The sequence below is a fragment of the Dermacentor silvarum genome, chromosome 1 (assembly GCF_013339745.2).
Source record: "Dermacentor silvarum isolate Dsil-2018 chromosome 1, BIME_Dsil_1.4, whole genome shotgun sequence".
Taxonomy (NCBI): domain Eukaryota; kingdom Metazoa; phylum Arthropoda; class Arachnida; order Ixodida; family Ixodidae; genus Dermacentor; species Dermacentor silvarum.
Window position 1 is genome coordinate 338,237,424 of NC_051154.1, and position 13,909 is coordinate 338,251,332.

The window sequence follows — 13,909 nt, forward strand, 5'->3', positions numbered from 1 at the left end:
TTGCTGATAATAATTTCCAGGAGCAGAGCAAGACGAGATACGGCCGTGCGAATTGCCTGCAGTACGTGCTGGAACAACTGACGCCCTTGCAGTACTGACGGCGCTACGCCGGCCTTGGAGCCGCACGAACCCCTAGCCGGCGGACGACCACCCCCTCCAGCGCAGCCGACACCTAGGGCGCAGCACTGAGAGTCACCTTCGAGCCCCGACAACGATCCCGCCTCGCAAGCCCGAGCAGTGCAGCTGACCAGCCGCCTCCGAGTCGGCATCAAGTGTCCGCCAGCTGAGGGCTACATCACCACAACGCTTCCTCGGTCGCCAACCTCGGCGGGTACTCAGGCAAACGGACGTCCCTAGGTGCCAGCCTCAACGTACGGGGGCCTTCTTAAGGGGGAGAGGATGTGGGGGAGCACACGCTGCCACCTTCTCCCGCGGGCGCTCGCCCGTCGCCGGCGCACGGAGCGCCGGCGACAGCAGCCGGGTGGACATCTCGTGCGCGCACACCGCGCGCTGCGGGAGCCGGGCGAACACGGGAGAAATGCACTTTGCCCTCTCCCGGTTCTCGCTCGCCTCTTGCGACTCGCGGTTCCGTTGACCTGGCCGAGTGCGTGGCTGGAGCTCCAGTAGCCGCCGCTGACGTGTCACTTGCCTAATGAAGTGTTCTTCGCCCTCCAACGATCTGCGAGGCTGACCGGTAGCACGGTGATTATCGGTTGAATGGGCTTGGCCGAGGAAGAGGGATTCTCGAGAAGAAGACCGGAACCACCGTAAGCAGCAGTGGCCGGTCCCAGGAGCTTCGTCCGGACGTCTCCGAGGACTACAGCTACACCTGGGCCTTGCCAGCCTCACGACTTCATGGCCGGGTCCTCCGCTCTCCCGTCGTCAGAGCTTGGCTGACGAGGCGACCTTCCAGCTCAAGAGCCACGTCGATAATACTCCTTCGATGCTTCTCCCTCGCAGATTACACCTCGGCTCGCGTGCCTCGAGCGCTCGTGCCGTTCGGAACACTCCGCGATCTTCGTCGTCCTCTTTCCTCCCCACTGGCGGCCTCTTACATGTGACAGGGTTCCAAATGCCACTTGCCGCTTCTACCATTTGCTGCTGCTTTGCCGTGTTGTGTGTTAGAGCTGCTGAGCCTTGCAAGCACTGATTTTGTTGGTTTATGCAGCCCGATAAATCGTGGCACCAGCTGTCACACAGTTCATGTTTCCGGATCTATTTTATGCGTGGCTTCGCGCTTGTTGAACTGTTGTTAGTTGCTTCATGCAAGAATGTTGATTTTTTAAAGTATGAGGTTCTTGGCCTCGCCTGGTTTGAAGCAGGGTTAGATGACGCAGTGTTTTATTAGAATGGTTACAGGCAATCGCTTCTTTAATAGCGTGGTTTTTTTAGCCGAGGACGTCTTCAATATTGTGGTTACTTGGAAAATGTTTCAGAAATGAAGTAGCTCTGGACGTAGATTGCTGTTAGCTGCTGCATATGGTACTGCCGTTCAATTTTCACTTGGAAAGTTCGCATCGTGTTTGTGAAGTCAATAAAGCTTGATGCTATCTGAGATGACTTACTATGCAGAGTGCTTTGTTTGTTTCACAGCTGAGTGCCTTTTTGTGTGCATTTTTTAATCATTTTAATTTTTTATTAATATCTTTCACGGCATACGAGTGCTACGTTTACGCCGGATAGGACTAAATCTGGCCTTGCTGCCAGCGCCCATCTACCTTGGCTGGCACTAATCTGCCTTTAAATATATTGTTAGTTAATTCAGGTTTAATGGCACAAAACCGACAAAGGCCATGCTGCGCCAGCCATAAGGTATTAAGAAATCAAATTTTAATGCAGCGAAATCTGCGTTACCTTATATTGTGTAAAAAACGGCATTCATCTAAAAATTCGAACAAATCAGTGAATGACACTAGCGGATCAACTCTCAATAATTAGGCGGGGTTAAAGGTATGTGTAAATTATTCAGATTCTGTAAAAGTTTCCGTCTGTGGGTTTCTATATGTGGACATGTCATAACAATGTGTATTACTGTAGGTTCATGACACCGCAAGTTGGCGAATCTTCTTTTCGAAGTAAAAAATTGTGTGTCAGATGTGTGTGCCCTATTCAAAGTCGACATAAGATCACCTCATATAACCGTTGCTGGTGAAACACGCCATGGTTGCTCAGTAGCTATGGTGTTGAGCTGCTGAGCACGAGGTCGCGGGATCGAATCCCGGCCACGGCGGCCGCATTTCGATGGGGGCGAAATGCGAAAACACCCGTGTACTTAGATTTAGGTGCACGTTGAAGAACCCCAGGTGGTCAAAATTTCCGGAGTCCCCCACTACGGAGTGCCTCATAATCAGATCGTGGTTCTGGCACGTAAAACCACCTAATTTATTTTAATTTTTTTTGTTGCTGGTGACTGCATGATTTCCACTTACCAAGCAGGGGTTTGGTTATGTGTAACTTGTTATTAATGCAGGAGTCCCATTCTTGTTGCCATTTTGATGCCAAGGCTTTACGAATTGCTCGGATGCTGTCTTTGTGTGGAAGTTTTGTGTGTTAGGTCTTTGTGTGCTGCCATGGCTGCACATCTAACTGCCGATTCATTCCCTGGTATCTCAACATGGCGAGGAACCCAGCAGAATCATATGGTTCGTCCGTGTTTGTTATTAATCCCCATGTTTAAGATATCGCCATGCAGCGGTTCACAGGCGGGTTTTAAATTTAAAGCTTTGAGTGCACTCAACGAATCGGTGTAAATGATAGCACTCTTCTGTTTGTCGGTGAGTGATAATTCTTTTTACTGCCGTCCATATAGCCATAACTTCGGCGGTAAAGACTGAAGCATAATGATGTATTTGAATGGTATTTTTCCAATTTTTCGTTACGGTTGCCACACCCACATATTCTTATGTCTCAGAACCATCTGTGTAAAATTCTGTGTGATTTTTATATTTGTCTTGACTAGCGCAGAACTCTTGCATTATGTGTTCTTGTAGGGTGTCATTTTTCTTTAAATGGGATAGTGTCCAATCACATAGCTGTGTAAAATCGCACCATGGGGCCAGTCATTGCGGTCTTTCAGCAACCTGTAGGATCTCATGAGGAATGTTATAAATCTGACAGTATTCCTCATGTCGTAAAATAAGTGGCCGAATCATGTTCGGCTTATTTGTGTAATGTAAGAGTGTGTTGTATTGTGTGACTATGCTGTAGCATATGTGCTGTGGTGATCACCGAATTCTCAATACATACGAAAGGGTCAGTAATGCTCTACAATGCTCTAAGGAAGGCTCATTGCAGTCAACGTCTAAACTTTGGATCAGCAGTGTTCTGTAGGCACCACTCGCCAATCATAGGCCGAGATTATGAATTGGATCAAGTCGTATAATGTAGGATTGCCTGGCAGCACCATAAACTACACTACCGTAGTCTAGAATGCTACGAACAAGGAACCGGTAAATACGTAGTAAGCACATTCGGTCAGTTCCCCAGTGCTTGTGTGATAACACTGAGAATATTTAATGCTTTATTTGCCTTAATTATTGTTGTGTTAATGTGGGCCAGGAAGTTCAGTTTTGTGTCAATTGTTACGCCTAAAAATTTGGAGTGTTGTTTGACCGGCAGTGTTGCACCATCCAGTCTCAGAACTGGATCGCAATGTAAGCCTCGCTTCTGGGAAAACAGCACTGTAACGGTTTTGTGGGTTGAAAAACGGAAACCATTTTTGTCAGCCCATTGTGTGAGATTATTTATTGTTATTTGTAGTTGTCTTTCGCAGGTGGATAGGTTTGAGGCGCGGCAAGCCACTTGCAAATCGTCGACATATATTGAATGCATAACAGACGATGGAACGATTTCGTTAAAAAGAGTTCATTTTGACTACGAAGAGAGTTGTGCTGAGAATGCAAGCTTGTGGGACGCCATTTTCTTGTATAAATGTGCATGAAAGTGTTGTGCTGAGATGTACCTGAAATGCTCTATTTGACATGAAATCGTATAGGCAGTTTAGCATTCTACCGCGAATTCCGAAATCAGCCAGGTCTCTCGAAATTCCATATCGCCATGTGGTATCGCGCCCGTTTTCTAAGTCAAAGAAAACCGAGAGGCAGTGTTGTTTGTGTAGAAACATATCACTTATTTCATGTTCAAGTCCGACGAGATGATCAGTGATGGAGCAGCCTTTTTGTATGTGCACTGGTGCATGTCTATCAGGTTTCTTGATTCAAGGTGAATGTGAGTCATTTTTTAATGCTCTCATATGATTTGGCTAGACAACTTGTTAGTGCAATGGGTCTGTAGCTGCTTGGAGATGATGCAGGTTTACCAGATTTTAGAAAAGGCACAACTACTGCGTTTTTACAGTCTGTAGGCATTATCCCAGATTGCCATATCTTGTTGAAAAATTGAAGGAGTGCCTCTACCGATGTTTGAGATAGGTGTGCAAGCATTGTCTAGTGGACCCGGTCGAAGACCTGTTAGCGTTTTTTTACCGGCCGAAAGAACTCTGTTTAATTCCTGCATTGTAAGAGTGTCATTATATAGTTCCATTGAAGCACCGGTAGTGGGCAGCCTATGTTTCTCAGCCGACTCTTTGTATTTTAAAAATGTGCTTGAGTAATTCGCTGAGCGTGAGACGTAGAAGTATTCACCTAATAAGTCGGCCTGGTCTTGTGGTGTCGTTTGTGTGCCTGGACTTGCAAGTAGTGGTATTGTGTATGATGTGTACTCTCCTTTAAATTTTCTAACCCAGTCCCCCAATTGTTTAGATGTGACCGAACTATCAATTGAAGATACATATTTTTGCCATGAAGATTTCTCCGCCTAATGACGAACAAATCGTGCTTTGGCTCTGGCCTGTTTGAAGCCTAGGAGGTTGTTATAGGTCGGATACCTTCGTAAGATCCCCCATGCCTTATTTTGTTGATTTTTAGCTTCAGTACATTCGTCTGTCCACCAGGGATTCAGTTTTTTCACGGAAAATACCGGATGACTGAGGTATCGCCATTCCTGCGGCTGAGATTATAACCTCGATGAACTTTTTATTGAGTTTATAAACGCTCAGTTCTGGCGAGAAGACAACTTCAAGCTTCGCATGCTCCATAAAAACTGGCCAGTCAGCTAGCTGCAGTTTCCACTGGCATGGCTTAATGCCTAAGTTGGTGGTGATGGTAAGAGTTTGATGATTGCGTGCAGGTGATCACTACCATATGAAGTGTCAAGGGCTTCCCATTTAAGATCACTAAAAAGAGACGGTGAGCAAAAAGATAAATCTAAACAACTAAATGTACATACAGTCGGTGAAAAATACGTCGATGCACCCGAGTTTAAAAGGCAGACATCATTTGACAAAATAAAATCTTCAATGAACTGGCCTCTTGGGTCAGTTTTGTCACTGCCCCAAAGAGTGCAATGAGCCTTAAAATCTCCTAATAAAACAAAAGGCCTGTAACAAACAACTGGTCTGTTAAGTTTTCTAGATCTTTAATAGTAAAATAGGCATGGGGTGGAAGGTACAGTAAACAAATGGTAATCATATTGTGAGACAGAACAGTGACCACTACAGCCTCGAAAGATTTATTTAATTGGACATTTTGGGTACGAGTGCTGCCCTGCACGGCTACGGCGACTCCTCCTGACAGACGGCTGGAGTGTTCGTGGTCCTTACATACAACCGTAAAACCTTTCAGAAAATGTGTATTTTTGGGGCATAAGTTCGTTTCTTGAAGGCACAATGCAACTGGCGATAGCTTATTTATGATGTCTTTGATGTCACCTAGATTATGAATCAGGCCTCTACAATTCCAATAGATGATGAAAGCCATTGTAAAACAAATAAAACTGTTTACTTATGTGTGTGTGAGCTAAAAAATGGTAGGTGACATGTAGTTAAAAAGATTAGTACTCTAATCAAGGGCGGTAACCGTTCAGGTTACCTGTCCCTTTTTCGGCGCAGTTACAAAATGTTTGTCCTTCTTGTTGCGCTCTAGGGAGCGCGGATCTTTTTGGAGTCGATGACGCTGGGGTTTTCGGGTCGACCTCCATCGCCTTCTCCGAGGCGCTGAACGATCGAGGTCTGCCGGCCCGTATACAATGATGATGGAGCAGCACTGGCTGCTACCACCAAGGGGGCGGATTGAGTTTCTACAGGAGTACTGCGCGCGGACCCTGTAGACTCCTGAAACCGGTGTGGCGCTGGCCCCTGCCGCACCGCACTGGCATAGCTAACTTGAGGTAAGTGCCCTAGCCTTTTCCTCACTTCATAGGAGGAGATTGTTTCTTTTATGGTTATTGAGATGATTTCTTTTTCTTTTTTCCAGCAAGGGCAGCTCCGTGAGTAGGCTGGATGGTCTGCTCTGCAATTGACACATTGTGCAGGAGCATTGCAGTTGTCAAAGGAATGGTCATTGGCACTACACTTTGTGCATGTTTCTTTGCCTCTGCATGATTGTGATGCATGTCCGAACCTCTGGCACTTGAAACGCCACCTCGGGTTCGGTATGTACGGTCGGACGTTGATTTGCAAGTATCCTGGCGTCGAGTGAAGTACGTGAGCACAGCACTGGTTCCAAATGTTAGTATCACGTGTTTCGTGGGGATCTGTTGGTCGTTTCGCCGAAGTGTAATTCGTTGTACCTTGATTATAGGAAGTTTTAGTGTAGCGGAAAACGGAAAATGCAAGGATTTAGCGTTAGCGTTGTGTGCTGCAAACTGCGCATGTGCAGAACGTAAATGTAGCAAGAACTCTTACATGCGTAAGCTATTTCCGGAATATAGCATTCAACGCTAACACACACAAGGGATTCCGTACGTAGGGCAAGATGGCACCGCCTGTTGAAGCGAGAGCCGTCCACTTCGGATCTATCGAGTCGTCGTCGGCCTGCACTGTTCGGCTCATTCGTTCCCCACTAATGCTCGTGTTTGCTTTAGATTTGTGTGATGATGCTTCGACAGCGGCGTACAGGTGACAAATGGGCGTTGTTTTCGATATTCGTTCTCGATTAGTGATCGAGTAGGCTTAACGATAGGGTTTGCTCATGTTTGCTGTATCCACTTCGAGGTGGCACCCAAGTGTATTTTCGTTAGCGCTAGAATTTTGCTCCGTTCCGCTATTCTAAAACACTACCTCGTACCGCGCAGTGCAGCCTTTCTTTGCGATAGCGTTGCGTCGCACGCTAACGCTAACGTAAGCGTTTTCCGCTATACTAAAACTCCCTTATATTTTGCTCTTGAAGTTCTTCAAGGAGCTCTTTGTCACTGACATTCAGGAAATCTACTGATATTACTCCTCTGCTTGTAGTTAGGAAGCAATGTGGAAAGATTGTTACATTATTGTCACCGATACTGGTGAGTTGAGCGAGCTTTTCAACTTGATCTTCTTTTGTCAGTTCGAGAAGGAGGTCTCCACTAGCCATCTTTGTGGCTTTATAGTTAGGTCCCATCATGTTTACGAAGCATTTTTATACAAGGAACGGTGAGAGTTTTCTTACGGTTGTGTTGCCTTCACTATGAAGGACATGGTACTTTGGGAAGGTGTCTAGATCAGTTCGTAGGGTAAATTGAAAGAGTGCATCAGTGCGACCTCTTTTCAGAGGCCGATCTGGAAGTCGGGGGAACGCTTCTGCCATAATATGGCTTCAAAATTCGGCGGCAGTGTTGGCCACCCACCACCAAGCCCAACAAGGAGACGCTACAGGTTACGAGAAACCTGCAGATGCCAGCTATGCACCCCCACTATAACCTAATGTACATACCCAAGACTGGATACATTACACACAGTTAACCCTAGCCGCCCGGAAATTCGCAAGTAAGAGTAAGTGAAAAGAAGACAGGAAAGATGGAAAAGTGAGAAGGAAAGACGAAGATTAGCGAGAGAGACAGGAAAAGACGACTACCGATTTCCCCCAGGTGGGTCAGTCCGGGGTTGCCGTCTACGTGAAGCCAAGGCCAAAGAGGTGTGGTGCCTTTGCCGAGGGGCCATAAAGGTCCAAACACTCGGCTTCGACTCAACCCCCAGGATCCCCTTTCCCCCAGACACGGCTAAGCCACGCATGGTTAGACGTGGGAGGGTCCAACCCTCGTGTGCTCGGGTACGTGATGTCGTAACACACTAAACGCCTGCTTGCGCGGATGCCCCTGTGGGGTTTAAATATATTGTGTCGCTCCTCTCATTATAAACATTAAAAAAAAAATTTAAGTTGGTAAGGCTTTCGCTTTGTATGTTTCCAAGCAGGTCACTAAGAGAATTTCAAATTGAGCAAACAATAGTGGGAAGAGCGGTTCTTCGACATACCTAGCATAATCGCATTGGCAGTGCAGTGCTAACTGGCGCTTGTATTCACTCGTGCTTTGGTCGACTTCACATTTTCCTTACCAATTTTGCAATTTCTCTTTATGTGGCGATTTTCATGGCGGTTTTTTACAATGTCGCGTGTATTCAGCAGTAGCAAAATCACTACAATGTGTACCGGCATCGTGCCGTGCGGAGTTGCTTCAAATAGAAGCCTCCACCAACAATGAGTGCCTATTATAGAGGTACAGAAACAGTAATGCAGCAAGGGCAGAATTAAAAAAAAAGAAAACAATCACAGCATAGCCAACAAAATGAAATGGCTGCTTAACACGCGCTCCACTTTATAACTTTGGCTTCGTTTCGTTTGTCTATGGGATATACCCGGCACGTGTGGTTGTCTCAAACTCCGGTAACATTGTGTACATGTCCACTCTCATGGAGGCCCGCGCATTTCCTGCGGCTTTCGCCGCAGAACAAGTAGTTTGGTACTAGAACAAAAGATAAATCGCAGCTGCGAACTTCAGCCATCCTTGCTGCAAAGCGTTGTCGTCTGCTACTGCTCCCGAGCATGCTTTCGAAAGTGCCTGTTAGGTGGCCATCAGTGGTGCCTCTATAGGTGATGCACTACACATACAGAGTAATTGCCACACCTATACAGAAGGTATTCTGCTCCTTCACCTGTTCTGAAAGAACAGGTAAATGTAAAGCAACCAGTGCTCAAAGTTTTAAGTGCTTTGATGTTTACAAATTTTTAAAGAAAGCCAGCCGAAGGCTTTAAATTTGTCAAGGTACCTTCATACATTTCACAACTTACACGTAGCAGCAGAGATAGCAAACATGACCTGCCTGTCGCCGCTGTTCGTTGGTGCCAGATGTCAGTGAACTTCTCCACAGATAAGCACAGAAGTTCAGCTCGCAGGCGGTGTCCCACAGACTCACTGGCAGGACTCTAAGGGAAGGTGGAAGAGCTACCACTGTAATTAGCCACAATAAGCGACCATGCTTAAGTGAAAAGCCACTGCAAGCAGTTTACTATGACTGGCTGAGAAAGATGAGTGGCAGCTGCTATATTTGATAGTGTGCCATGTACTGCTTATGAGAGATGCTATAAAACAATGAATGAATGCGTGTTGTTTAGTGGCGCAAGGGCCAGGTATGGGCAAAGAGCGCCATGCCAGTGTTAGTTCGCAGTGAAGTGACGAATTCTGAGAAGTAAAGGAGATGTGGCTGTAAAGGGGCCTAAAATAGTCGCTGTAAAGAGCGTAAAATCTACACGTAATAAGATAATGGCAGTGACTAATGAGGCGTACTATGGACATGAAAAATGCATTGCAAAAAAAATGATATGATATGCAAGATATGTCAGATATAAAAATTGCTAAGAAGCACTCTGCCTAAACAGAGCCCTTGAACCACAAGAGCGGGAGGCATGTGCTATATAAAACTACTATCACAGCGGCATCCTCTGGAGAGAGGATGCGCTACGAACTTATTGGGCTAATAACATGCAGGACCACATCATTCAAGAAATCAACGACTGCTTTGGCATTAAAAAGCGGTTCTTCACCAAGAAACATAATGGGATGAAGAGGGACGTGGTACTGGTACGCTTGAGGAAAATATTTTTCTCTCTGTTTCGGCTTCCCAACACTCCAGGAGAACATGGAGGACAGTTAGCCTCTCACCACATCTACCACAGGTTGGTGGTTCATCCCCGGTCAGCAAAAAACTATGGGTGCCGAACATATGTCCTATTTTGAGACGACAGAATAGGACATCAGTTCGCCATGTTCTCGTTGCAGAGGGCCAGAAACCTAACTGTGGCTTAATCAAGTGAAGCTTATTATTTGTTTCCACATCCCACAGGCATTGCCAATGGCTTCACAGTTTCTTACACAAGAAAGGTTTCTAATCTGTTGCAGGGACAGCAGCTGTAGGATTAATAGCGTGCGATGTTATTGACGTGACCATTCGGTCAGCTAGCACATTACCCTCGGTGCTTCTATGGCCAGGCACCCAGCATATAATGACATGCTGGTTAGATACATACGCTCTACACAGCACGGAATAGAGCTCAATGAGTACAGGATTTTTCTGTTTACAGGGTGACTTCAAAGCTTTTACGACACTTTGAGAGCCTGTAAATATGATTGAGTTTTGAAGTTTTGATTTGCTTATATGCTTCACAGCCGACAATAGTGCATAGGCCTCGGCCGTAAAGATACTTGTTTCCAGGTGCAGCACACCGGATTCCAAAAAGGATGGTCCGACGACTGCATAAGACACCCTGTCACGTGACTTAGAAGCGTCTGTATAAAACTCTGTGCATGTGTACTTGGACTGGAGTTCAAGGAAATGCATTGTAATGTGTACCTCTCGCGCGTGCTTAGTGACCTCTACAAACGATGTGTCACACTCTATGAGCTGCCACTGCAATGGCGGTAACAGTTTCCCTGGAGCCATAGAACAGTGTTCAAGCAGCGGAACACCCATTTGCTCAATAGGATTCCTTACACGTAATGAGAACAGTTTCCTCACTGCAGGTCAGATTTGGAAGAGTGCAGCAACGGTCATATCGTTTATGATGGACTAAGAAGGATGTTCACTGTTTGCTTGTACTCTCAGAAAATATGCAAAACTGGTGCATGACCGCTGGAGATGAAGTGACCACTGATTCGACTCTACATACAGGCTCTGGATCAGACTTGTTTCGAAAGCACCGGTCGCGAGGCGGATGCCCAGATGGTGAACGGGGTCTAGTATTTTTAATGCACTTGGCGTGGCGGAATGATGAATTATAGCTCCATAATCAAGATGTGAGTGGACAAGACTGTTATACAAGTTGAGGAGGCATTTTCAGTCACTACCCCATGTTGGATGCGACAGAATTTTTAAAAGGTTCGTCTTCAGACACTTTGCTTTCAAATAGTTCAGATGGGTAATAAAGGTAAGCTTAGAGTCCAGAACTATTCCCAGGAATTTGTGTTCACTGCTCACGGATAGTTCCTCTTGATTGATCGTGAGATTTGGCACTGGTGTCATGCATACTTTTTTCAAAAAAAGCATGCAAGTACTTTTCTTTGCGTTTATTTTAAAGCCATTTACATCTGCCCATTTAGATAATTTGTTTAAACCAAGCTGCACCAGTCGTTCACAGATAGCAATGTTACAGGATTTGAAACCTATCTGTACATCATCGACATACACAGAATAAAACGTGCTGCGTGGAATGACCATATACAGGGAGTTCATTTTTACAATAAAGAGTGTGCAACTAAGCACACGTCCTTGCGGCACGCCAGCCTCCTGGTTGAATGTTTTAGATAAAACATTGCCCACTCTTACGCGAAACGTGCGGTTAGACAAGTAGCTTTCGATTGTGCTTAACATATTTCCATGGACCCCCATGACGGAAAGATCTCGCAGAATCCCGAAGCGCCATGTCGTGTCGTATGCTTTCTCTAAATCTAGAAATACAGAAAGTAAAAACTGTTTATGTATAAACACATCTCTAATGTTTGCCTCAATGCGAACAAGGTGGTCTATTGTCGACCTACCTTCTCGGAAGCCACACTGGAAGAGGTCTAGTATTTTGTCATTTTCTAAGAAACAGATTAAGCGCTGGTTTATCATTTTTTCATACAGCTTGCACAGGCAGCTTGTTAGTGCTATTGGCCTGTGGCTGCTGTCTAAAGACGGGTCCTTGCCTTGTTCAAGGATCGGGGTAACTATTGCTTCTTTCCACGAGGACGAAATACACCCAGCCGCCCACATGGCATTAAAAAGAGACAAGAGTGTTTTCAGTGCTTCAGGGTTTAGGTATCTAACCATTTCATACATAATACGATCGCCACCTGGCGCCGAGTTGTTGCAACATGTGAGAGACGCTTTGAGTTTGGCTAAGCTGAATGGTTGATTGTAAGCCTCACTAGAAGAACCTTTGCGATTAAGGGTCTGCCGCTCTTCGCGTTTTTTGAACTTCAGGAAAGTTTCTGTATAGTGCGATTCACTTGCTACGTATTCGAAGTGTTCGCCTAGACAATCCACCTGGTCTTCCAGGCTATCACCTTGGCTACTTACTAAGGGTAGGGGATGTGACTCCCGGCCTACTAGTTTATTTACCCTATTCCCGACTTTTGTTTTGTCGGTGTACGAATTTATACTGGAGATAAACTTTCCCCAGCTCTCTCTCTTAGCACGTCTACGCGTTCTCCTGCCTTGCGATTTTGCTTGTTTAAAGTTAATCAGGTTTTCAGCTGTTGGAGAGTCGCGAAGCAATCCCCACACTTTGTTTTGCTTTTTACGTGCTTTTTGACATTCGTCGTTCCACCAAGGCTGGCAACGCTCATTAGCCAGTCCATTAGTTTGTTGTATGCACCTTTCAGCAGCGTCTATGATAAAACCTGTTATATATGCCACAGCATCGTCTAGGTTAAAAGGGGTAATATCATCCCGGCCTAAATATGTTAGTTCTCGGAAAAGGTGCCAGTTAGCAGAGTCAACCTTCCATGGGGGAACGTGTGGCGAGCATATATCTTGTTTTCTTAAACATCGCATAATTGGGAAGTGGTCGCTCCCAAAGGGGTTCTTGAGAACCGACCACTCCAGGTACGGCATTAGTGCACTCGATACTATAGTTAGGTCTATGGAGGAGTATGTGTTATGTGCCACGCTGTAGTAAGTTGGCTCTTTCTTATTAAGTAAACATGCTCCTGAGCAAAAGAGAAAGTTTTCAATTAGGCGACCTCTTGCATCGCAACGAGAGTCTCCCCACAAAGTGTTATGTGCATTTAAATCTCCAACAACTATGTATGGAGCCGGAAGTTCATCTATGTAGTTTTGAAATTCGGTTTTATTAAGTTGATAGCAGGGAGGAATATATTTAGAGCTAGTAGTGACTAGCTTGTTAAACAACACCCCTCGGACAGCAACTGCCTCTAGGGGCGTACGAAGTTTTAATTCCCAGCAGGCAACACCTCTGTCTACTACGATAGCCACACCACCAGATGACACGGCAGTGTCATCGTGGTCTTTGCGAAAAATAGCTATTTTCGGAGGACATTTCTTTGCGTGTGTTTCAGGTGTGTTTCTTGAACAAACAGCACCTTTGGATTATACTTATGTAGGAGTTATTTAATGTCATCGCAATTGTGGAAGAGACTTCTGACATTCCATTGTAATATTTGTGTATCCATGTTGACTGTGGTTTTTGTGCTGTGTGTTTGAGAAAGACGAGTTATTTCACGGGGCCCTTTCCGGGCACCGTGATGCAGTGTTTTTCTTGTCTGGAGCAGTCGAGAGATTCTCGCCGCTCCTTAGGCGCTGGCTGCGCCGTTTGGCCGGTCTTGCGGGACGCGCTGGACAGGCACTCTTGCGAGTGGTTGGTTTGACATGAAAGCCTTGTCTCGAGGGACGAGGCCCTGGAGGCCACCAGCCCAGAGGTTGATGGTCCCTTGTTCTGAGATGGCGGAGCAGCGCTAGCTGTAGCCGCCGAGGGGGCGGATGGCGTCGCTGGCGGGTCACTGCGTGTGGGCCAGACAGCCACCGGAAACCGTTGTGTCGCTGCCCCCTGATGCACCACATCGGCAAAGGTGTTCTTGGGCAGGTATGAAACCCGACTATGTG

At 46.0% G+C, this 13,909-nt stretch overlaps 1 protein-coding gene across 1 annotated transcript in view; it reads right to left on the reverse strand.

The window, feature by feature from the left end:
- The window catches only part of LOC119443942 (uncharacterized), a 134,245-nt gene that overhangs the window by 103,968 nt on the left and 16,368 nt on the right, over window positions 1-13,909 (reverse strand). Inside the window, exon 2 of the mRNA XM_049660475.1 lies at window positions 9,127-9,233. Coding sequence (XP_049516432.1) covers window positions 9,127-9,233 — 107 coding nt within the window. The remainder of the gene's footprint in view (window positions 1-9,126; window positions 9,234-13,909) is intronic.